This window comes from Tinamus guttatus, unplaced genomic scaffold, assembly GCF_059628265.1.
Source record: "Tinamus guttatus ecotype Peru unplaced genomic scaffold, ASM5962826v1 Tinamus_guttatus_pri_ptg000116l, whole genome shotgun sequence".
Taxonomy (NCBI): Eukaryota; Metazoa; Chordata; class Aves; order Tinamiformes; family Tinamidae; genus Tinamus; species Tinamus guttatus.
Genome location: NW_028288650.1, coordinates 2732104 through 2757071, shown reverse-complemented (window position 1 = coordinate 2757071; position 24968 = coordinate 2732104). Strand labels below are relative to the sequence as shown.

Below are 24968 nucleotides of genomic sequence, written 5' to 3'. Positions count from 1 at the left end.
AAGTGCCAAGATTAACGTTAAAGATTACTCTCAACTTCAACAGGACCCCGTCAGGGAGTCTCCTTACAGCTACCAGACATGCTTTGGGGCAAAACACACTAGCAAGGTAGTCAAGGAGACACAATTGTACTGGATACAAGTGATGAAATCTTGAAGCTATGCAACCCGCATTCAGCTGCAGTGTACATGACTAAAGCTGGAAAGCAAGTTGGTCTCAGAGCCTTCAGAGAGTCCAGAAAGCCATCCATAGTAGGCAGACATATCTATAGACGTATCTGTGGTAGGACATGCAAAATTCCAGCTAAACAACTAGGTATGACTGGCAGGTAGCCTTGCCAAACTTCCGCTGTCCGCATTCAGCTCCCTTCCACTGTAAAGAAATTTCTTTTGAGAACAAGGTGTTGAAGAACCATTCAAACTGCATCCAGAAAAGGGCAAGCACTGCCTTTTCTTTCACAGTGTGGGTATTTATTCCTCTCCATTTATTCACTACCGGCAGTAAGGTGACTCTCCAGCCAGCTGCGTGTACTTTGCACCAAAATCCTCATGGGTTCAAGAAAAGCAGAACAGAGGAACAGAAGCCGATTTAACTGAGGTTGCCAATGCCTTCAGGAAGAGCAGATTGCCAGCTCTTATAGGCATGAACTGTTATTTAAGAAAACATGACTTGAAGTAGACAGTCGGAATAAATAAGCAGTCTGCATCATATTCCATTTGAGTTATCAGCATGAAAGGAGTTGTCACAAGTAAGAACATGAATTGCCTTTACTAATCTGGGTATAGAAGAGACATCATCCCAATGTCTCTTTAGTGACACAAGGGCTCCTCATAAAGGTTAAGATACGTCTGATGGCTATCATTAGGTCTCATCAAATACCCTTGAAATCACTGGTTGTGAAATGATTCCTTACCCAAGCAATGACAGATCCAGAAGCAATGGGCAGCTCAAGCTTTCTCAACACATGCTGAAAACGATGGCTGGATCTGACACACACTTTGAGGGTACTTTTACACCCAGCCTAAGAGGATACTGCCATAACCAGCCTAACCGGGGTAGATTTGCCAATTACTTGACATTTTTGAGACTAGAGAATAAATAAGGCGTAGATGGCTGAAGAATGATTTCAAAACTATATATATATGGCAGTTGAAACACACAACCAGAAGTTCTGGAGAGGCTTATACTCTCTCTGTAAGAAAATACACATTCATTTTTGGCTTCCACTTGCACCTTAAGTGCTGTAATTCCTATCCTTTTTGATGATCACCTGAGAGCAAAAGCCAAGAGTTTTTATTTTCAACCCTGTTTCAAAGGGCAGGAGCCTGCAGCCAACTCCTGAAAAATGCATATTTCACAAATACTGCCCCTGCTTTGCCATCATTACTGCAGCATAACCCAAACATCACCCATCTAGAAATCAAAATTGTCATGCAACTCACTGTGCATTTAGTAAGTGAATTACACTAATGTGAATGCATTACCTAAGTTTTCCAAAAGCAAGGAAATGGTGATTCATCTACAATGCCCACATCAGGATGCAATACTGCATCTTATGTGTATGGCATTGGCATATAACCAATTTATAAAATGCCTACTCTGGAAAACTGTAAGAGGATGTTCATGCCACCGCTGGCTAAGAGAGCAACGCTCTTCTGGAGGTCTGGAACACCATATCTTTATGGGGGAAGAACCCAGCAACCTTTCAGTCAAGCTGCAGAAGCACTACCTAATTCAACATCACATAACAGAATAGTTACTAGTGTAGGCAGTAGGTCTTATATTCTAGTAGGAGGCATGACAGCAAAAACTGATAAAACCACAATTTTAGAAAGGAATGCTTTGATGAAAGGGATGTCGTTAAACAAAAAGATCCGATTAAGACCCCCCGCAAAAAAATCCTTAAGCATGGCACGAATTCTTCCTTAGGAAACCACAAGCAGGAAAGTGTATAACACCCAATGCAGGAAAAACAAAAGGGCAAAACATCCACCTGTCTGGTGGATCAGAAAATTCAAGCAACAATTAAAGCTGAAACAGAAATTCTTCTGAACAGCCATTTATTCCTAGTGAAGTCAACAGGATCTTGAACAGTAATCAGACATATCAAGAAAGCCAGACTGAAATTGATATGAAAAAGCATTCAATAAAAGGCAGAAAACACCTGGAGCATAGTTTTAAGTATCTGAGAAGCAGAGAACCCATAAGAGCATTAATGGCTTACCCTAGGAAAGAGAAGCAAGGGAGAAAAAGTAGTTAATGGCACTTGGGAGGAGAGAGGCTGGGTGCGTCACTCTGCAGAACAGAAGCTACTGCAAATTAACCCAGTGTGGGCATATCCTCTTCTAGCAATATGAAGTAGCAATACCAGAAACCATAGGCAAGGTGCTAAAACTCTGATAGTAAAAAGAAGCAAGAATTATGAAATGTTCCTCAGAGCTGCGCAGATACTCTGAAAGAGAGAGAAAGAGCTGAGCTGGTGGTAAATACATGACTTCCTCACCACTCTCCATCTGCTAACTGCTGGTAGATATAGCAGAAGAGCTGAAATACCCTTGTGGGTATTTGTTGATACTCTTGCAGAGAAACAAGTATCTCAGTAGTTATCACAGCAGCTTGAACTTCAGGAAAGTAGGGGAAAGTAAAAGAAGGTCAAGATCTTCAGAAAGATCCAACCCCATTAGATGGATGACCTGTAAAATGCCAACTGGAGTTCAGTGTTCATTCCCTCAAAACAACTTTTTTTTTTTTTTTTAAGATATGCTGTGATGTAAATCAACTGTATGAAAGAAGAAATGGATCTATAGTCACCTCAGCATATGCTTGAAATCTCGGTGCAGCTACCGGCAAACCCAAAGGCATTACAATATACAGGATTAGATGGGAAACAGGAAAATTGCAGCAGTGTTACCTGGATGGTCTCCCAGTATGGTCTCCTCAAGAACAGTGTGTGCCATATTTGTAACCCAAACCCCAAAAGGATGGCACAAACTACAAAGGTCTTAGGGACAAGGACAATTCAAACGGCAAGTGCAATATCTGGAGACAAAAGAGCCTTTCTGCATTAGAGATGAAATAGATAGCGAGCAAAAAGAATAAAGCAACCATTTTGTTAATGGTCGAGTTGGATATTTTTAACTCTAGAGATATTTCTTGAAACTTAGCAGGACAAAACAGCATCTCTTTTCCAGCACATAATTCCTCTTTCACACTTTGCTCACCATCCTACACAAAGTAATTCTTTCTAAAAGTGAAATACAGAAGCACAGAAGGCAGAAATAACTTGTATAAGAGCAGAAATCTTACTAGCAGGTGTCATTTAGGAAGAGAAAACTTGATAAGAACGGAAGGTGAAATTCAAGAGGTATCCCAATACACAACCGTAATCAAAAAAATCTAAACGAGACTTTATATTAAAGCTAAATTACTTGAGCAGTAAATTTTATTAAGACACGTAAAACAAACCATACAAATGAAAGCATGCCATGCCAAACTAAAAGGCAGCTCAACTCTATTAATAAAGATCCCTGCCAGGAGATTGCCTCCCTGTGCTTTGCTACAGAAACATCAACCCTCTTAAAGAGTAGTTCCATGATGAGACATCTCTGGGCAAGGGAATAGTTTATCTCCAAGCCCTGTCCAAACCTTACATTTGTAGTGAGGACTTAGATAGAAAGATAAAAACACTAATATTACCATCATAGCAACATAACTGGGTGGAGGGACATAGCTTTCACATGTCTTTCAAACCATCACTTGTGAAAATAATACTGCACCTGGTATTTATGTTCCCATAAAACATAAAAGCTAAGGAATTCCGATCAAGTTTATATCCTACGAGCAGCGTGCACTGGTGCTGGTTGGAAGAGACACTTTGTCGTTGACTCTGGATAGGTGACACAGAGCAAATCACATGTCCAAGGAAAAAAATATACATTACCTTCCGCACAAGAAATTCATCATCACATTCTCTCAGTTATCTCTGAAATCTGGTTTGGAGGAGGGCAGTTAATTACAAAAGATTGGTTTAAGTCAAAAACTCCTACTTCAAGGGGCACTAGCATGTTACTAGGTGCCAGCCAAACAGCAGAACTTTTAATAGGAGAATCTTATCAGTGTGAGCAAAATCCTCCTTTCCTTTAACCTCCTTAGTCAAGCACATTCCCCAGGCTTTTACTTTAAGTTCGAAGATCTCCAAAGAAGAGTCCCTCTATTTAAAATATATATATTTTTTCCTCAGGAAACAGGTCTATGCACTGATTCAAATGAGGCTGCAAGTGAAATGGGGAAGGATTGAGGAAGTTGATGCCAGCCTACTCTGCTTTCAGCTCCTCAGAACTTTGCCAGGAAAGCAGGTTATGGAAAGGTCAGCATTTAACAAGAATGTCAACATCAGGAGACTTCATTTTATTAAGTCAATAATTCCCACCAACTAGCAGGAGAAAGAAAGAAAGAGAAAAAAAAAAAAAAAAAACATACCCAACACAGGTGCCTACACAGCTCTCCTAGTTAAGTGAGGAAAAGCACAGTTTTTTATAGGGAAGAGTCCGAGGCTTCCCAAGGTACATGCAGACATCTGGGAATTGAATTTGCTGAGATTTCACTACCGAGGAGCACCATCATCACTTGGCAAACCTCGGCTTCACACGTTGATTTCATCAACCACAGACCAAATCCATTTATAGAAACCAAGAAGCAGCAAGGGAAAGAGGACTTGTAAAAATAAAATAAAATACTACTAATAATATTAATAAATAAAAATGACAAATTTAAGATAAAGCCCTTGTAAGCTCACACTTGAATGAACCATAAGACATGATTTGCATTTTAGGGCATTAAAAGTAGCCTCTGTTATTGGTTTTGGACTATTTTTTGTGCTACTCTTTGCACACACACCTTAGGAAAGACCTGGCCTCAAAATAAAGCACGCAATAATTTATCCCGAAGAAAAGCACGTCTTGTTTTCCCAACGGCACCCACAACCCACAGAACTAACCGGAAAGCTATGAAGTGCCAGTCTCTGCCTAATTTGGGAAAGATAAATAATTATAACATCAGCCTAGAGTATCCATGTTCTGCCACACAACCTTCTAGCTCGGCTGTCGCTTGTATTGACATTGACAAACCCAATGAAACGCAACAGGTTTCACATGCATAACAGTATTGCAAACTTAAGTATTCATTCTACAGCTACAGGTAACAGTCTCAGAATTAAACAGTGAGATGAATGCTGATTTGCATACAACGAAATTGCCCACAAAACCATTAAAAAAAAAGAAGAGGTCAAAAATGATATAAAAGACTGTCCAAAAATCATAACACCAGAGTCAACAGGCCCATTCCAAACTGCAGCAGCAATAAGCTGAAGATACCAAACTAATAGTTTGGAGAAAAACAAGCAAGAAGCATGAAGTAAATAGATGTAGATTTAGAAAGAAAAAAAGCACATATTGAAAGGAAAGTGACAAAATTGAGAGAAAAAAAAAAAAGAAAAAGACCAGGGAAAGCTCTTCAGTTAGCAGGAAGATAGCACCCTGAGAGCTTAACAGAAGGATTTAAGTCCCGAAACTTTCACAACATTTTTGGGAGCTCAGACTAAACCAAATCCAGCCCGGAGAGGAGCCCTCGCTCCTGGCCGCGTCCACGGGAAGGCGGAGGTGGCCCCGGCACCGCTTCCACACGGGAATACCTCCAAAGTGGGAATACCTCCACAGGGCTGGCTGCGGCCTCACCTAGTGACACCGCCTGCCTAATTAAACCAGTGCTGCGATGACAGGTCCTCACGCTTGGCACAGGTCGGGCGACGCCGCCGACAACCCCGGACCCTCCGCGGTGCCGCGCGCGCTGCTGCGGGGCGCAAAGCAGGTGCCCGGGGCGCCGCACCACGTCCCTCGGGGCGGCCACGGGGAAACACGCGCTCCGGAGAGGGACCGTCCGAGCGGAGCGTGCCCACGCGAGGCGTGGCGAGCGTCGCGCGGGCCGAACCTCGGCCGCGCGCCCCGGTCACCGCGCGGGGAGGCCGGCAGCCTCCACACCGCGGCCTCCGTAACGGCGGCCCGGCAGCGAGCGGCGGGGGCGCAGCCCGCTGCCTGGCAACGGGAAGAGCCCCCTGGGGGGCACGGTCGCTTGGCAACAAGGACCCCCCCCTCCACCCCGCCCCGGCAGGGTTTGAGGGGCGACCCCGTTGCGCGGCAACGGGAAGAGCCCACGCGAGGCGCCGCGACTCCCCCCCCCCCGCCGCCGCCGCGGGGCCCCCACCTTGTAGACGTCGCCGTAGGTGCCGCTGCCGATGCGCTGGATGAGCTCGAAGTCCTCCTGGGGGTTGCGCCGGGACAGGTCGCACACCCGCCCGCCGCCACCGCCGCCGCTCATGGTGCCGGGGGAGGCCGCGCTCGGCCGCGGCCCCCAGGGCGGGCGCGGCCCGAGGAGAGGCGGGGGAGGGAACCCGACACCGGAGCGCTCACCGCCTCCCCCCGCTCCGCTCGGGCAACATGGCGCCGCCGCACCGCGCAGGCGCGCGCCGCCCCCCCGCGGCGCGGCGGCTCCGGGACGCCGCGACTGCGCGTGACGGCAACGCGGGGGGGGGGGGGCGGAGCACGCTGTGCGCATGCGCGCGGCGCCTGCCCGCGCGCGCCGGCGGGGGCGGCCCCGAGCGCCCCCCGAGCTGAGGCGGCCCCGAGCGGCCCCCCGAGCTGAGGGGTCCCGGGCGGCCCCGCGGGCCCCTCCAGCGGCACCGGGCGGAGCTGCTGCGAACGGGCCGCGGAAGGAAACGCCGGGGAATTGGAGCTCAGCCCGGAAAGGCGAGCGGACATCCTGCTGGGAAGCACCAGCAGCCGCGGCGCGGCCCGCGCTTGCCTTTCTGCCCTTGTTGTTATCGCCTCGGAAGGGAAACGGTCTACGTTTGCTGCCAGTTTATGCTCTTGCCTTCTGCTGGGATAGGAATTGATATGAATGAAGCAAGCAGGATATTTATTTCCCCTTTAAATGCCACTTTCTATCCCCGGCAGCTGCCCAGGCTTCCTCTGTTCGTGTGAAAACAACCCTGGGTTCCTCAGGTCGCGCGTGTAATTCCTGTGTAGTGAGAGACAGATGGAGAGTGATGAGCTCCCGTCAGCCTTCAGAAACCCGTGGAATTGGCGGCTTCCCCATAAGTCATGGGGTGGCTTCTGCTGCTTCCCCCTCTGCCTCCTGTTCAGGAGATGCAGCTGCAGAGGGATGAGCTAAGTCGGGCCGGGCTCTCCTTCATCACTGCTGGGAAAGGTCCAGCACTCAAGGGAAGCTGCACGTGGCAGGAGAACCTCGCTGTGACCCTTCAGCCAAACTGCGCCGGGATGTAGCTTCCTCCCATGGTTTCTGGCTAGGGTAAGTCGGTAGCTTGGCTTTGAGGTGCACCAGGGTGTGCCCTGTTTCATACTTAAAAAGAGCCCCCTTGTAAGGGAGTAGCCCCCTGCTTCTCTCTCTGCTGTCCCTGCACCAGGAGCCTGGGGCACAAGAAATAACATGGACAGAGTGACAGGACAAGGGGTAACAAGCTGACACACAAGAAGTTCCATCTCCATGTGAGGAAGAACTTCTTTCCTGTGAGGGTGACAGAGCCCTGGAACAGGCTGTCCAGGGAGGCTGTGGAGGCTCCTTCTCTGCAGATCTTCCAACCCGCCTGGATGCCGTCCTGTGCCCCCTGCTCTGGGTGTCCCTGCTGGAGCAGGGGGTTGGACTAGATGATCTCCAGAGGTCCCTTCCAGCCTCAACCATCTGTGAGTCTGTGTGACTCCTTTCCTTGAGCACTTCCAAGGCTTGCCCCCTGAAAAACACATTTACCAGATGAAGATTAAGGTGTCACTGGAGGCGCAGACACTAGTGCTGCAATTCCTACCTGCTTCAGCCAAGTTCACGCCTGCCGAGGAACAGAAATGCAGAGGGCAGCTCTTGCTTTGAGAGCTCTTATGGCTGATGCTGGGAATAGCTGTGACATTTTGCCGTTGTGCCTCTAGGAATCACGAGCCTTATCTGTAGTCATCTCCATCCTTCAGCCACAGAAAAGCCTTGCTGAGGCTGGATGCGTCGTTATTTCCAGGGCCAGCTGTGGTCATGCCCCGTCCCCGCTGCCGCTGCTTAGGTCTGAAATGCCACTTTGTTCTCTGCAGCTCCCAATCCAGCTGCTGCCCGATGCCGGGGCCCTTTAGCCAGGAGCGCTGACAGGCCCCTCTTGGCTCCAGCATGGTGACGCTGATGCGGGTGACGTCTTCCCAGCCCTCCCTGCCAGCTCCCTGTGCTGGATGAAAGGGAGAGGAGCTGGATCTGTGTGCTGGGTCTGTGCCCATTCCCAGTGATGGCCTGGGGCCAAGCAGTCCTCTCTAAGGATGGCCTTATGGAGACCCAGAGAGCCTCTGTTCAACGGTGGTCCCTTCTCAGAATCACACAGGGAAATGGGCAGATGTTCCTGGGATGCCATGGGAAAAGCTGCAGTTTGTGTCGGTCCCACAGTCGGTTGGTTGTGGTTGCAAATCGCACCCCCAGGGAAGACACTCGAGGAACAGTGTGCAAGGGTGGTGCAAAGCTGAGAGAGGCCAGGAGTCCACCCTGTTCTAGCAGTCTCCTTCCGAAATCAGCCCTGAGGTCCAGGGAGAAGAGCTAACCCTCAAACTTTTAGAGATGACTAACGCAAGAGTGCAACAACGTGGTGCTGCAGTCTGACCGTTTTTCCCTTCTCCTCGAGCAGGAAGGTTTTCACAAAGTTGATAAACACAGAGCTGTGTTTTGTGTTAGAAGAAAAACACCTTTACCTTTTGCAGACAGGTAATGCAGAGAGAGTAGAGAGAGCAGACAACATCAGTTTGTGCTGACATTTGCTCTGCTAAGACCAAGGCCAGGCAAAACATTGCCTCACACAGGGAAAGGGTACACGGGGGCAGCAATGCCTGCAAGGACAAGTGATGAAACATCCTCAGGGCATTTGCCCAACGGTGGCTCTTTTGGGATATCTATCACTGGCACATCACACAGCAGCTGTAATCTAGGCAGATCCTGCAGAAGAAAGGAAAGGACAGGAGCTGAGCACATGCTGTAGAGCTGAGGAGAGCCGGGACAAGGTGACAAGGATGAGCTGTGTAAAAGGGGAACAACTCTAAGTGCTTTGAGGGGAGACTGGGGCCATTTCCAGCTACCTGGTCTGCAAACGCCTCCGCTTGTCTTCCTCTCCTGCTCGGAGGTGCACCGCTATCACACACCATTTCATCCACTCGATGCACTGGTGCGATGTGCCCTTCGACCTGACCAAGGTGATCCAGCCAGACGAACGGTGCCTGCTCCGTAGGTGTTCAGCACAGCCTGCTCCTCCCCAGGCAGGTGGCTGCCACATGCTCCCCCTTTCAATGGGATGGTAGTTTGCAGGGGAAGGGGCTGAGCGAGCAAGGCCCCACCAGGGCCCAACCACCAGCCCTTTTCAGGAGGCCACAGTCATACCAGGAAGCAGAAATGCCACACAATAAATTTTAAGCTTGTTGCATTTAGGCTGGCTCCTTTCAGCCACTTTTTACAGGCACGCCACCTTTCCCCCCACAACCCCGAGGGTCTGCAGACGGTGGGTCAAAGGGCTGTGCTTTGTCATCTCTGGCAAACACCCAGGAGCAGATGTTTCAGAAGCTGATGTCAGAAACCACACGCTAAACCGTGATAGCAGAACCTGTCTGCAAGGAAACTCCCCAGCATTTAGAAAGTGGGGCAGGAACATTTCTGCCCATCCATGTTGCTCTAAATACAACTCTGGAAGAAAATAAGAGAGCACAGAAAACACCACCGCGAGCCTGCATAGACCCATGCTGCACCTGCACCCTCAGTGTTGTATCTGGCTGAAGCTGCCTGTAATATTGTGGAGCTTAGAACACAGCTAGAAACAATCTAGCTGTATTAGTCCTGGATAGAATCACCTTGCACTTGCAGGTGCTTGGAAGTCTGAAGTTATTCCTCCTCAGGTCTGCTCAGCTCTTTCTAGGAATTGCTCCCCTTCATCCTGCAGTGGAGGGCATGGCCACGGTCCTGCCTGCTCTTTATTTCTTGTTTTCAGTGAATGCAAACTTAAGAAGAATCACGGATGGTTTCCTGGGCACGGCTGCAGTATTTTCTTTTCTGCAGGTGTAGCAGCAGTCAGCTTCTTTTGGCAGGAGGGCCTCACCCAGCACGTTCAGGCCTTCTGCTCCCGGTGACAGGTACCTCGTCGCTCCGGCACGCTCATTACAGACGGAGGCTTCGCCCCGTTCCCCTGGGCGCGCAGCGTACGACACCAGTGAGCAGAGCACACCTTTCCTTCTGACCTCTGCTTGCACCAAGGGAGTCGCTTCCTCAGACAAGTGCAACATCCAATAATTAGGAACAGGAAAAGCTGTGAGAAAAATGTGAGCCTCATGCAACAGCAGGAAAGGACCTCAGGACTAAAGTGATCCCCCTCTCCTTTACATTCAAGTGATCTCTTCATTCTCTGGCCTGGGAAGGGTCCCTTGCTGCAGTATTCAGTCTTTGGTATTTGATTATGTGATTCCTTGAATAATAGGAAATAGAGAAGGGGGAATACATTAAAAAAAATGTTGGTTACAAAATACAAGGAGAGTTAGGGAAGGAGAAAGGGAGAAAAGGTAAAAATCCCAACAAAAGACAGAAGTTTGAAACATCCAAACTCATGAGGATAAGCATAACACTTTCCTCTTGCACCAGAGGAAATATTCTGATTCGGTTATAGAGCACAAAGGACAACATATATATATATATATATATATATATATGTATGTATTTTTTTTCCTTTTTTTTTTTTTTTTAAAAAGAAGGCACTGGCCCAAGGAAAGGCTCGCTGTGCATGGCTAATTTATCTGCCTGATAGAAAACACTGCCTGGTGAAAAACATCTACTGAAAAGCAGCCCAAGAGAAAGCCTGGAGTGGGAGCAGGGTGGCTGCACACAGCTGGAGAGCAGCTCAGCATCGAGGTGAGCCGAGGAGGCTGCCGAGGGCTGTGCACAGGTAGATTCCGTGCACAATAACCTTCAGATCACATTGCACAAAGCACATGCAAAATAATTTTTCCTGGCTCCCCTGGGGCATCCAGCAGGCTCCCGTGGAGGGCACCCTGCGTCACAGCCCTGGCTGGCTCCGTGTGATCCTGTCACGTGGAGCAGATCTGGTTGCAGCTGCAGCCTTTAGCTACCTGGCTCCGTTTGTACGGGCAGAGCAGACAGACATGACTAAAGTCATAGAGATTTTTATTCTCAAAGGACCAACCAGGAAGTCACAGAGTTATGGCTCGGTCTTGCATAATTGGGTAATATCCTAAAGCTTTATGTGCTACCCAAGATAACTTAGATCAACGAAACTGGGAGCAAGTTATTTGATCAGTAAAGGCTTAGCCAGTGTTTTATTATTCACCCTATCCTACATCTCAGAATACCAATGTGATTGTTTCACTTACAGGAATATTTTGCACTATATCTCTGTGTACTTAGGCAACCAGTGTATCGTATGACCTAAGCCTCAACTTTATAGTCTTCCTGATGATGGGGAAGATGGATAAAGCTGGTGCTTGGTGCATTTTGGGACTTACAGTAGCAGCTGGGTGACTTTGTACAGCTTACCCTTTTGTCACCAGAAGCAAAATTATGCAGCTGAAATCCACCAGAAATTCCTCTGTGTGACAACCCACCATCATCAACCCAGCTCAGAAATGGCCAAATACTGTTTTTCAGAATTGAGTAAAGAAACAGAAATGAAAATTAAATTCAGAATTCCAAGCACAAAAACATAATTCTTCAAAATCTGGCTGTCATGTTTTGCCAGTCACTCCAGCACAACATTCTCCTGTGCTGCCCAGCAAACAGATGGGAAATGGAGACAGCTCTCAAAAGACAGAATAGCTGTTCCGCTTCAGTGTGCTTTGTGCATGTAAAAGAAGATATTTGTACAGGGTAGCTAAAGGTGTGTGTGGGGGGAGTCATTGAAAGATTTTAGGGCTATTTCTATTTTTCAAGTGTTTGTACATTAAAAAAAAAATCATTGCTGCCACATAAATGTTCTTCAGAATTACCCCTGCTTGCCTGGGCATGCACAAGGTTTTAATTCAGCACCTTATACACTTGTCCTTCAATACCTTTTGCACTTTCAAGGAAGGTTCTGGTATGTGTGTCCCTGCTGCCTCAACAAGCCCTTCTCTTTCAGGTCAGTGTGCACCCCTGTGTCTTTTTGTGCTTCAGGAGCAAGTGTTTGTTGTAACAATACTCCAGGTTGGTTCTTTTTTGTACTGTGTCATTTTTAAGTAACCAAGGCTTTCATTGTGAGCACTTGAGCTGCACTGAAAGGATTAAGCGACTCCTACCATTCCCAGAAGGCCTCTTAGATATAAGAGACATTAGCCTCTGTGGAGCTACAACTATGTAGTAAAATATCTACCTCTGTCAAAAGCATTTGCATCAACTGAAATTCCATGGCTTGGAACTGGGCTCTTCTGCAAAGCAGAGGAAGTTCAAAAGCCAAGAGGGCCATTGCCTGGATAGCGCTTGTGTCAGTGACAGCTGGGTGACAGTGCAGCAGGCTAAGGGTAGAGCCCCAGGGAACCCATCCTCTCCAGAGCAAGGAGCTGCCCTTGGAAACAGAAGGATTGAGGTGCTAGAAGGCTGGGGGAAGGAAACACTTGTCACTTCAGTTAACTGATAGAAAAAGCAAATTCAATTTAACCAATCACAGCAACAAGCCAGTCCATCAGACACTCAAACTGACAGTGCCAGTCCCCAGCAGCCCAGCCTGCATCGGAGGAGCAGAGCAAACACTGGCCAGTGGAGAAGCCATTTCAGCAGTGGAGATGCGTGGAACAAGATGAACATGAACACAGTGAGAAGCTCAGATACAGACCGCTGCATGCAAAGGATTGGGAAAGGGAGAAGTGAGAGAAAAACAGGTTGATTGAAGGGATGGGAGAGGAAGGTAGATGAGAAGCAAGGGTTGCAGGACAGAACTTTAGAGCTTAACGCGATAACTGTCAATTAGATGAAAGCAGAAAAATCAATGGTAACTTTGGCAAAGAAACACTGGGATGCAAAGCAGATGGATACCCAGCAGATCAATTAATTGATCCCCAGAGCAGTCAAGACACCGGCAGCAGGATAAATCAAAGCTAAGCACAGCTTTGGGGCCAGTCTTCCATTTGCTTTTGCACACTGTTCCACCACTTAGCAATATGTTTCAGCAGTTTCTCTGCAAACACTCTTCAGCTCTGTTACGGTCAGCTCTTTCCTGTTTACAGAGCCTGTCTTCTGCAGTAACCCACTGGAGGCAGAGAGATTCTCTCCAGCTGCATTTACACTGTTTGATGGGTCTTGATCCTTTTTGGATAGGCTGAGTGCTAGTCACTAAATGGTAACCCAGTACTAACAACCTTTACTGAAAAACACATGAAAATATGAAAAAATGAAAAACAAAACAGTCCCCACAAACCCACCTGGGCTAACACCATGAGGGGCAGAACTTCAGTCCAGAGGGATCTTGGGCAATTTAAGAGCCGTGTCAAGAAAAACCTTGTGCCATTCAAGACGACCAGGAGCTCTGCGCCTGGAGCTGGATAGCCTGGAGCTGGATAATGGGTACGCTGAGCTGCACCCTGCTGAGAAGGGTTAGGGGTTACAGCAGGCAGGAGGCTGACCATAAACCAGCAGTGCAGCCCTACCACGGATAAGGCAAACCACAGCCCGGGTTGCATTGAGAGCTACAGAGCCAGTCCCTTGCTCGGGCAAAACACCTTTCCCGGATCCAAACAAAAATAAACACACAGGAGACACACACAGCCCCACAGGCCCTGTCAAGCAGCACGCTCTCTGCACCCCTCATGGCAAAGGAACACAATGCCTGATTCCATCCCAGCTTGCCAAGCTGCAAACTCATCCAAAGTATCATCTGAAAGCCATCTGCAATAACTCTTTATAGAAATTCTTCACCATTTCCTGAGCAGCTGTAGGAAAGCTTTTAGTTAGACTGCATCCTCAGAAATATCTTTTTCATATACTAAAATAGTTTAAAGATCTCTCTTCAGCAGAACTTTTCCATATGCCTTTTTGGAGGCAGAAGTCCCCTTCAGCTGAAAGTTTCTCCTCCCATCTTCCCCATTAGATCCTCAAAGGAATATTATCAAGTAGGGCAAAGCATTACTGGCAGTAGAGATGTCTTCACACTTAAACTGAAGCATAAAGGGCCTGATAGAAACAGGCTGTAGCTGAAAAAAATGATATAGAAAATAGTTTATTTTCCTTTCCAACAGATCTGAATAGTTATTTCAGATGCAATCTACCTTTAAAATAGTACAAGACTGCAATGCACACAGAGCAGAGCAAACGCCCAGCCCTCAAGAAGAGCTAGAGCATCGTAACAAAAACAGACCTTCCTAGAAAAATACTGCCAAAGGTGAAAATCCATTTACTTTTATATTACTAAAATATTTAAATATTTTAAATATACTAAAATGTTTTTTAATTGCTGAAATATAATATATATACACATATAATCTTCATCCTTCTCTCTCCTTCTCCTGATAATGAGAAGTTTTGTTTGAACAAGGATTTGAAGACTGCCTTATAACAGTATTTAACCACAAAGTATTTGTAATATTAGCAGGTACCTTCTGCCTCTCCCAAATACTGAAGGGAGAAAAAAAAATCCCTTATCACACCCAAGTCAGGTGAGCTAACATGTAGCACAGGCTTCAGATTAGCGGGGTTGTGCTGTTTCACCACGGTGCTGCTTTCCAGTGCATCAGGATTCCAGTTCACTCAGGCACAGTACAAGAGAGCTGGTGACTCCCAGCAGTAGAGATCTTCTTGTATTTGTATATGAAAGCATCTGTCTTTCCCAGGCTAACCCCATAGATGCCATCTGGCACCAGTGACCCAAAACACATCTGTTTGCTGCTAGGAAAGGCTTCTTCAGCATCAGTCACCACAGAGGAAGAATTCCCATTGACATCCAAGGCTTTCAAGGTGGCGGTTTCATTTGCACCATCAGAAACAGCTTTAGGAGACCCATCGCTTTCAACAGGCTTCAGCATCTCATCCATGTCCTTACGGAGGTCTTGACTGAGCAGCAAAACAAGGGTCCCTCCAACACGAAGTACTCTGGCAATTGCAGGAAAACAAAGGTTAGGTGTTCATTCCCCAGCATTCACTGATCTGTGCAGAACTCAACATTACTGATACTCCACATGTCTCTGATATCCAAGCCAAGTCTCCAAATCTTCCTAATTCTTCCTAAATGAGAAAACTGGGCCCTTTACTGACTTCCAAACATTCCTGACTTTGGGAGTTCTTTCCATTTGGCCGGAAAGTTACTCCAGTAGTAACTGAAGTCTTCAAACTCAGGAACCTGATGTAGATTAACTATTGTTTGCAACCTGGTTTTTTTCTTAGCACACGAGGAAACTTTAAACTTGGCTTTTCAAGAGGAATAGACCACATGGGCTCTGTTTACAGCAAGTAGATGAAGAAAAAGTCCATCTCCACTTTCCCAAGGAAATATTCTGCTTAGGACAACCCAACAGAAAAGGCAGAGAACAGAAGGTAAAAGTGTCCAACAAGGCCAAAGAAAAGTACAGTCAGCATAAACTGACCTAAGATTGCCCTGACGACTCTGGGGAACTACACCACCTCCTTCACCATCTTCTTCCCACATCCCTGCTACTGGGTAAGTCAGATCAATATCCAGATGAAGAGTAACTCTGCAGAAAGAGCTTGCTTTGAGACAAAAAATGTGTGTGTGGTGAGGGGGGAGCAGATGACTGGAACTGCTTGTTAAAAGCAATTCACTATTAGCCTGGCTTCACTCTGCCATAAAATGACAGGTGAGATATGTACATACAAAGAGAGATACAAAAAGAGGCATTTAAAAGAAAACCAGGTGTTCAGTAGGTTACCAGTACCCTGACAGAGGGGAACAAGCTTATCACCATTTTCTAGAATCTTTCTAGATTCTGGTCTAGAATCTTTCCTGCTCAGTCAGGCTGGTAACGAACTTGGCTGTGAACTCAGAATGAGCATTTTTGATTTAATACAAGCAAACCTCAATTTAAAAAGTATTAGTGCATAATTCACTTAGCATTACTTCAAGTTTGGCTAGGTTATCCCCTTCTTTCTCAAAAATCTTCCCTCTTTTGCCTTTATCTGTAGCCATTGTGATTTGAAAAGAATGCTTGTAAGCACAGCTCAGGCAACACCCATTAGCAGCCTGTGCTGCCAGCAGCGCTTCGCAGCTCGCAAGACAAGCCACAAGAGCTTTTAAGGGACAAATAAAAACAAATCTCAGACTTTCAGCACCTTTCACAGGGTTACAGAGGCAGGGAGTGCTCAGAATAGAGCAAAGCTGAAGCTACTGCATGCTTAGTGCTGCAAACCATCATTACGTTTACACCACACCCTGCGCACCGCAAGCCCCACACATACCTCTCCATCTCCCGGAGAATGCCTGGTAGGTACAGTGCCTCTTCTGTGATCTTGAACTTCTTGCCAAATGGAATATCAGAAATCACAGTGTCAAAGCTTTCTGAAGGCAGTGGCAGTGCTGTAGGATAAAGGCAGGTCTTTACATCTGACTATCTGAAAAACGTAGAGGAGCTTCAATGCCAGTGACCTTATACAAACATCTGCCAGCTCTTCCAAAGGTGACACACCAGACCCATAGCCCCTTCAGAGACTCTATTTATCTGCATAAACAGCACTATGAGGTCAACCCGATGCAGACTGAGTTAAGACAGGGAACGTGAGAGAATAGTTTAGCTCACGAATTGCGTTACTGGCAATACATCTGCCCCACCAGCAAGACTCCAAAATAGGATGTTTCCAAATAAATTGCTGCTTCTCAACATGCAACTTTGCATGCCAAGCATGGGAGAAGAGTTAAGCTTGCAAGCACTTCACACAGTGCAGATGTTCAAATGATGCAAGGGGCCAAACGTTAAACCTGCCTCCCCACAGGAATACTTTGTTTTCTCTTCCCAGCTTATATGGAAAGGACAGGTATGTTGGTGGGTCCAGGCCAGCAGCCACCTGGCTGGGGAGTAGCTCTGCAGAAGATCTGTGAACTGCTGGTGAACCCAGCAGAGCACCTCTGTGGTGACCAAGGCCAACCACATATCGTGCTGTGCTGGCCACAGTGTAGACAGTAGGTTGAAGGAAGAGAGATTTCCCATCCCTGGGAAAGCTCAAAATCAAGCAACCTAACTCAGCTTGAGGGCTAGCCCTGCTCTAAACAGAAAAGCTGGACTAAACTTCTGGAGGTTTCCCCCACTTAAATCCTCCTGTGATTCTATGCTAGCCTTTCCAGAAGGGCTGGAGGTGTTTCTTCAATCATCCTGGGATCAGCACTTACAGTAAAACATTTTATCTACAAGTAGAAGGACAAGTTACCTACAGCCCTCCACAAAACATGCAGAAAGAAGAGTTTCCGAGTGATGCCTAAGACACCAGCTCTAGCTGTTCAGTATAAGGAAAGCCTGACGTAAGGGTACCTCCTAGAAGTCAAGCTCTAAGGGCTTTACAACCAGTTGTTCTAATAAGAAATAAATATTGCAAGGAAAGAGAAATTTACACTCCATCCACTTGTGCACAAGAAAGAACACCTAGCTTCTGTCTGTCATGAATTTCAAATAAGACTAATTCAGATTTAAGCTCTGAGGCCCAGAAGAAAGTTATAAAAGTACTACTACCTTCTTCCCAAACTAGCTCATGAACTGACAGCAAACTAATTACCTCTTTTGAGAAAAAGCCACCATCATTTAAAGTATATCCACTGGAAAACAGTAATAATTCAACATTACGTTTTATTCATCTGGTAAATTCAAATTACAAACCACACTATATACAGATTTGCCTTCACTGTGCTCCCACAATATACAGAAACTCTTATGTTGCAAATAATGTGAAATTTGCAACCATGAAGACTAATATACAAAATTACTGCTCATGTCTGAAAACTATTTTTGTTGTCAAAGTTCAGAAAACAAGTATCCCCTCACTAGCATTACAGAGGGTCACCTCTCAGATACTTGTTAAATGTTAGCTCTAGTACAGATCATCTATTAGAACTACACTATATGCATAAGCCCAGAACTACAACAGACTTAAAACATGCCTTACTTGGGACATTTCCAGGCATACCTTTTACAGAAGCTTTAAGTAACTCAATGTTATCCATCAAGCCAGCATTCCTAATATTCGTATATGCACCCTCTAACTGTGAGTCACTTATATCAGCGCCCCAGTAACAGGCTTCCTGTTCAGAGAAAAAAGGGAAAAGTCATTAAAAGGCATTTAATTGACAAACAGGTATATTTATTGTATAAATCCTCTATAATACCTTTGTTTCACCACTCTTTGAGGACCAGCTTTCTGCTTGGGGATTCATTACTATGACACAAGAATAATATAAAGACCAGGAGGATGGAAGAAGGGGGAAATTTGTGACATCTTTACTTCCCTTCATGTTCTCTGCTGCTTGAAAGACCAGATGGAGGAACACAGGCTATGCCATAACAGCAAGATCCCAGCCACTTACTTATGGCTAGCTGCACCGACTCCAATGCCAACAGCTCATGGCACTGTCCCATAGACACCTCCATTCCATAATAAATGGGAATCCACATCCAATCTATAATTCCAGGCTTAAAAAAAAAATAAAGCAGCCCATGGCTGACTTGAGCCCTGTGCACATACAGGGCTCCCAGCACCCTTCTGCACAAGTGTGTAGAAGTGTTTTACACTCACGTGAAGGAATGTCTGCACTAATGCATTTTCAACAACTGTCTGGAAAGACCTATTTGGTTCCAATTTTCCAGTAAGAAAATGGGCTTTAGTATAACTGTGATACAGATTTCTCCTCATGCTCTTACAAGCAATCTTGCAAGGCTCCTACCATACTTACAGGCCACTCTTTCGCAGCTTCCAGCAGGATTGTTCCTAACCCACACATCGGATCCAGCACAAATGCACCAGCCTACAAAGGCAAAAGGGTTTAGTGCATCCCACCCAAGCAAGGTAACAGACTCCTCTCACAATGCAAAGCTTCCTCCAACCCAGCATGGGTAACAATGACCATTGCTTTACCACACCAAAATCACTTCCAGGGCAATATAGCAAAAAACATGAATAACTTCATTAAAGATAACACATCAAGTGTATCCAATCTTGAGGTGGTATTTGAGAAACAGAGAAACACTTGAGTGCAGACAGATCTTGGAATCAAATCAATCACTGAAAATCATTGTCACTCTCATTGGGAGAGAAAAAATCCCAAACAAGTCTGGAAGTATGAACAGTGTAAAAAGATGTGCAATTTAAATGGTTCAAGGAGGAACAGCCTGACTGAGAAGAACCTGGGGTTACATCAGATATCAAGGTGAACAAAAGCAGATATTACGGTCTTGTCAGAAATCAGGCAAATCCTGCCTCAGACTACATTAAGAGCAGCATGACCAGCACAGCCAAGGAGTTCCTGTTGGCTGCAGAGTAAAATTGCTTCCCTGGAAGGGCACTGCATCCCTGGGATAAAGCAGACAGGTGGAAGTTCTCCAGGCTCAGCTAGGCAAAGTCATGGCTCCTCTGAGCTACTGTTTTGGCAACAGTTCCATTCTCCAAGGGGAAAGTAGGAGATCCCTATGAACCAACACTGCATCCCCTACGGTCTAGGAGAAGTCACACTGGGTGTAAGAATTGAAATCTTTATGGGAACCAATTGTTTGTAGTGTCAAAAGGATACCCTCGACTGGAACACCCCTTACTCTATAAAAATACATATATGTAAAAATATAAATAAATATAAATAAAATATGTTTATATTATATAACTTATATATTATTTCTATATATATAATGTAAATATATATTTAGTATATATAAATAATAATTTAAAAAAAATTCTAGTACTCCTCTAGGCTTTCACACTTGTTTCTGAAACTCAGCACCAATACTGTGACTTGGATCACAGCATAGGTACTAAAAGCTTAATACTTCAGACTCGTAGCTTCAGTTCTGACTGGCAGCTGTACTCCCTCATGTGGGTCTGTACACGCCTGCCTTCACTCACACTGATTTCAGCCAGAGATGCCATGGCCCATGCAATTGTTGATCGCAGTCCTGCTGTTTGGATATACTCCCTGTTTGCCAATGGAATCCTGCAGACAGCAAGAGCAACGTAAGGTCGTGGTACGATCAAGCCTGAAGAGTCCATGTAACAAGACCAAGACACAGAGTTCTCAGACTGGCAAACACAAAGACAGGCTGCTTTCCTCTGAGCTCCTTGCAAAGTCTAGTCTACATGCTCGGGAAAGCTCTAGACAGACCACAAGACAGTCCAATGAACATTAAACCAGACAATAAATAATAACAGCGGGCAATAGAACTGGTTAGAAATGCTTGCTCTAGTACTGCCAAAACAGATCTGGTGATAAGAATGCCTACCTGAAAAGAGGAATTCCCAAGACAGAGTGAATGTCATTTAGATGCACAAAAATCTGAAATACAGAAAACAAGAACAGTAAAATCCATCAGACATTATGTAAACTTAACTCCTTTAAGCCAGATTCAGAGGATGTTTCTGCAAGTGTCTGATCCTAGCTTAACAACAAAAATACTTTAGAAAATTAGAAATTAACTGGACAGAGTTACACTGGGTGTAAGAATTGAAATCTTTATGGGAACCAGTTGTTTGTAGTGTTAAAAGGAGACCTTTGACTGGAAAACCATTTACTCTAAGCAGGAGAAGCTAGTTCACTGTATTTACTGGCACCAGGAGAAGAAAGATCATCAAAAATTGCTGGTAAGTATTCATCTCCCTCTCCCTCCTGCCCTTGAAATGAGTTCCTTTACTCAGCATTTCAGATAAAAGGCAGAGGTGGGTTATTCTTTCAGAAATACATAGGGTTTCAAGAGCTTGTGCTCCTGTGCCATAGGGAGTATCCCAAAAAAAGAAGGCTCTGAGCTGTCCAACAGCTGTTTTGTGAATGCAATCCCTCCCCAAGAAGCCCAAAGGAAAACATGCTACTCTTGAAGAATCCCTGTGTCCGAACTTGAACAGTTTTGCTTTGAGTTTTGTAGCAAAACTCTGATCAAATTATGAGCAAGCCTTCCATTCCTGTTTCAATGAAGCCTTATTGGATGCAGTCTGCAGTGCAGTGTGCAAAGGGAACTGAAAACAAACCAAAAAATAAAAAAACACCACGAGAAATGCAAGGCAAACCTGAAAGCAGCAAATGGAACACTTGGCAGACACACAGCACTACCTCTAGATCAGGATTCCGCAAGTCAGCCCTCCATCCAAACTGCTTCATAAGTGCTATGCCAATTGCTCTTCCAATCTCCTGAGAGAAGGATAATAGCAGGCAATTAAGAAAACTACATATATAGAGAGAAAGACATCACTTTAGTCCTTATATAACAACCCCAACACCACAGCTTTCATTGTACAATCCTTGGGAAGAAAAACTGTCTCGCTAATCCCTACAGAAATACTCCTACAAAGGCCTGAAATGCAGGAAAGTATAACAAGAAAGACACAGAGTAACCATTTTGTCCAACAGCATGTTTATTACTCACCTGCAGCGTGCAAGGCTGAAGTTCAAGTCTGTCTCATGACTAAAGAGAAATTTATCAATGCACAACTCGCAAAAAAACTCTCTATATTTATGCATATGTTGCACACATACATGCACTCAGACACAGCCTCTAAAACGTTTTTTGCTACCCTGAAGACCAAGGGTTCAAACTCACACTATGAACTTAAGCAAACATTTGTATTGGCATGCTTATGGCATCCCACCTTCCCAAGGCACTAACTTCACCAGGGCAGGAGAAGGAAGTGAGCCCAAGCCTGCACCAGCTTTTACAAGCCCAGCTACCTCTGCCTTAACACCGTCTGCCTGTCCTCAACAGGAGACACCAATATGGAAACCAGGCAGGGTAAGATCTCACCTCACACCCAACACCACTGCTTGCATTTCTATTTGCTGAAGGTAAAGCAAGTTATGTGCTTTTGGGGAAAATACAGGAATAGATCAGTTGGCTATTCCAAAACATATAGCACAATTTAAATTGCAAATAAACTACAGATTTCCTTCCACGTTCACTAATTTGTTTCAAACATGGATAACTTGGCATACCTGTGAGGTAAGTATTTTGGCAATTGCTCCACTACAGCGACAAGAAACTCTGAAACTGAAGGTGTGCTTCTCGTTATCAATGACTTTCTCTTCACTGCTTTTGGAAGGTTCTTCTCTAGAAGTCTTGCTTTCTGCCCCAAAGTCCTGATTGCTCTTTGTCCCCATGCAGCTCTCCTCAGCTCCTGCTTGACACTCCTCAGGAAGAGGATCTGTCTTCTGTCTTTTAGCTGCAATATTCACTTCTTCTTCTGGTTTTCTCTTGAGAGGCAAGGGCTTTTCTTGAGAGAAATGATCCTGTTTCCCCTTGTGTCCATGAAGATTTTTCCAAACAGAGATAATATCAAGCCAGTTTCTTGGTTCCTCAGTAACAAGGCTTTTAATTTCATATAATGCTTTCCCTGCAAGGAAAAGACCTTTCAGGTTAATCAGTTTTATCTCAGCATTTGATTTCCCTGCATACTGGTAACAGATGCTCCCAGTGTTTCAACTTCATTAACATTTGAACCCAGGAACTGCAGCACTACACATTAAACACAGCTGAGCTCCCCAGTGCTCATGTCCCCCATCAACAGAGAAGCACGCAAAGTCCCATGCAGACTCTGCTGAACCAAGCCTAAGTTTCACAAGTTTGGAATTTGAATATTTGTAGAAATTCAACAACACCAGAAGACCAGACCACTTCTGGACTCATTCCTGGAGATTGGGGACTAACCCACCATGTCACCCTCCCCAGAAAGCACTCGGTCCAGGGTTAGAGACATCAGACACTTTCCCGGATAGGAAAAAAGAGAGACACAAACACAAATCACTTAGGTTTCCTGGATAAAAGAATAAACTTTTATTATGAGCTGAATTATCAGTCTCCTTCAAACCTGCAGCCCCCTTGTGCATGCCTAAGCTTTCACCTATGGGCAGTCCTGTTGACTCACCTATGATAAAAGGGAAGATAACACTAGGAATATAGAGGCCAATTCACATGAAAACCTTTAAGCTAGTCAAGTAAAGAGTTTAGATGTCCCTATTTCTCGCTTTATGTTTTAGAGTCAATGGATCCTTTAAATTACAGACCGTCTTCAAGATAAAATGCCACCAGCATATGGAAACCCATCTATCTTCTCCAACACTGACAGAGTGTGTTACCTGAAACACTCGAATTTACAAAAAAAAATTGTGGCCAAAATCTGTTATGTGATACAAGGCACATATGAGGGTCTGCATGTCCTCAGGAAAAACATAACGTGCCCTGGAGTCCAGAACAGAATTTGAGTTTTAGAAGCTTTTACAGGTGAAGGGTGTCAGGATGACAGAGCCCTGGCACAGGCTGCCCAGGGAGGCTGTGGAGGCTCCTTCTCTGGAGATCTTCAAACCCACCTGGATGCCACCCTGTGCTCTGGGTGTCCCTGCTGGAGCAGGGGCTGGACTGGATGATCTCCAGAGGCCCCTTCCAACCGCAACCATTCTGCGAAGGTGGGGCTGTACACACAGCACCAACGAAACACGAGCTAACACGATTAGCCATTTAAAACAGCTTTCTTCTGGCCGTTTTTAGCACAAAAAACCCTCAACATCCATAGGAGCCTCTGAACGCAGGGCACTGCTCATTCCCAATGAGAGCAATACCTTTATTTCTGGAGACGAGCAGGGGCGCGTGTCTCTTCAGCAGCAGGAACAACCGTTCTCCGGACTTGAGCTTCTTCAGGTCGCACAGCTCTGCCTCAGCGGTGAAGAACACCTTCCCGGAAACAGAGTCCACCTACCGAGGCGGCGGAGAAGGGGACGAAAAAAATAAATAAATAAAACAGGAGGGGGCAGGGGAGAACAAAAAAAAGGAGAGAAAAAGAAAGAAAAGCGATTTGCCACGAGCTGCTTCAGCGGCTCTGCAGCGCCCCCGCACGCTGCTGCGCGCTTCCACCCCGCGCTCCCTCAGGCACGGCCGAGGCGACCCGTCGCCGCCGCCTCTCCTCGCCCCGCGGCCGCTGCCGGTCCCCGCTCACCTCGGTGGCACGGAGCCGCTCCCGCAGCTCCCTCACCACAAAGGGCTCCATGCCGCGGCCCGCCGTGCAGAAATAGCGCTCCGGGCCCGCCATGGCCGCCCGCCGCCATTTCGCACCGCCCCCGCCGCCATTTCGCACCGCCCCCTTGGCCTGGCGGGCGCGCAGCCCGGTGCGGGGCGGCGCGCACCCATTCCTTTCAATTCCTCCGCCTTCCTTTTAATTCCTCCGCTTTCTTTTAAATTAATTCCTCCGCCTTCCTTTTAATCCCTCTGCCTTCCTTCGGGGTGATGCTCACCCGGCTGCTGCTGCTCCGTGTCCTGAGCTTGCACGTTTTCTCCTTGCGGCAACATTAGGGTTTCGTCGTGGTGGGTTGGCAGCACCTAGAGCTCTTTGCTGGGGTGACCGTGATGTTCGTGTTGCTGGTTTCTTCTCTGCCCGTGTTCCTCTACAGCGGGTCGTTGCAGTAGAGCTGTTAACTATCCCATCTGGCAGGGAATAACCAACGACCTATTACAGCAGTCCCGCGGCAGCACTGCATGAAGATCACCAAAAGCAACACAAATGAGAGCGTGGTTGGTCAGAGAAACTGCTGCCACAGCGAAGGAAAGTTAAAAACGCTGAGCAGGCGCCGTGCGGGGAGCACTCGCTCCTCAGCGTCCCGCTCCTGGGACTCGCCATGGCGCTTCTGCTGCGTGTTCTGGGCAGCAGGGCTCTCCAGAAAGTCAAAGCACAGAAAACAATAAGCTAATACCTATCATAGTTACATAAGGTAGAAACATTACCACTTAAGAGCCGTAAGGTTACAGCAGATGAT

At 46.3% G+C, this 24968-nt stretch overlaps 3 protein-coding genes across 4 annotated transcripts in view; 1 reads left to right on the top strand and 2 right to left on the bottom strand.

The window, feature by feature from the left end:
• The window catches only part of MAP4K3 (mitogen-activated protein kinase kinase kinase kinase 3), a 69924-nt gene extending 63467 nt beyond the window's left edge, over positions 1-6457 (bottom strand). Inside the window, exon 1 of one of the 2 annotated variants that reach the window (XM_088521296.1) lies at positions 6257-6457. In XM_088521296.1, the coding sequence (XP_088377422.1) occupies positions 6257-6370 (114 nt within the window). In that variant the 5' untranslated portion in view covers positions 6371-6457. The remainder of the gene's footprint in view (positions 1-6256) is intronic. The other variant, XM_088521298.1, reaches the window with a different exon arrangement.
• A 2783-nt stretch (positions 6458-9240) lies between these two features.
• TMEM178A (transmembrane protein 178A) lies at positions 9241-11690 on the top strand. The gene is given in 6 exon segments (XM_088521313.1): positions 9241-9307; positions 10071-10109; positions 10112-10176; positions 11426-11507; positions 11510-11558; positions 11560-11690. Coding segments are annotated over 6 exon segments (417 nt in total). The 3' UTR covers positions 11675-11690.
• Positions 11691-14719: 3029 nt separating this feature from the next.
• On the bottom strand, positions 14720-24250 carry THUMPD2 (THUMP domain 2 tRNA and snRNA guanosine methyltransferase). Its single transcript, XM_088521295.1, has 10 exons — positions 24155-24250; positions 23781-23913; positions 22161-22558; positions 21285-21362; positions 20464-20516; positions 20090-20177; positions 18930-19001; positions 18167-18281; positions 16454-16571; positions 14720-15133 (listed from the first exon to the last, which is right to left on the bottom strand). The coding sequence occupies exons 1-10, from the start codon at positions 24245-24247 to the stop codon at positions 14788-14790; spliced, it is 1494 nt and encodes a 497-aa protein (XP_088377421.1). The 5' UTR covers positions 24248-24250; the 3' UTR covers positions 14720-14787.
• Between the last annotated feature and the right edge of the window lie 718 nt (positions 24251-24968).

Excerpts from the sequence above, each read along its gene's own strand:
- THUMPD2 (XM_088521295.1), bottom strand. The coding sequence starts at position 24,247 with ATGGCGGGCCCGGAGCGCTATTTCTGCACGGCGGGCCGCGGCATGGAG. Across the intron at positions 19,002-20,089 it reads CATCTCTGGCTGAAATCAGT|GCTGGTGCATTTGTGCTGGA; the intron begins GTGAGTGAAGGC and ends TTGCCTTTGTAG. Across the intron at positions 18,282-18,929 it reads AAGCTGCGAAAGAGTGGCCT|GAAGCCTGTTACTGGGGCGC; the intron begins GTAAGTATGGTA and ends TTCTCTGAACAG.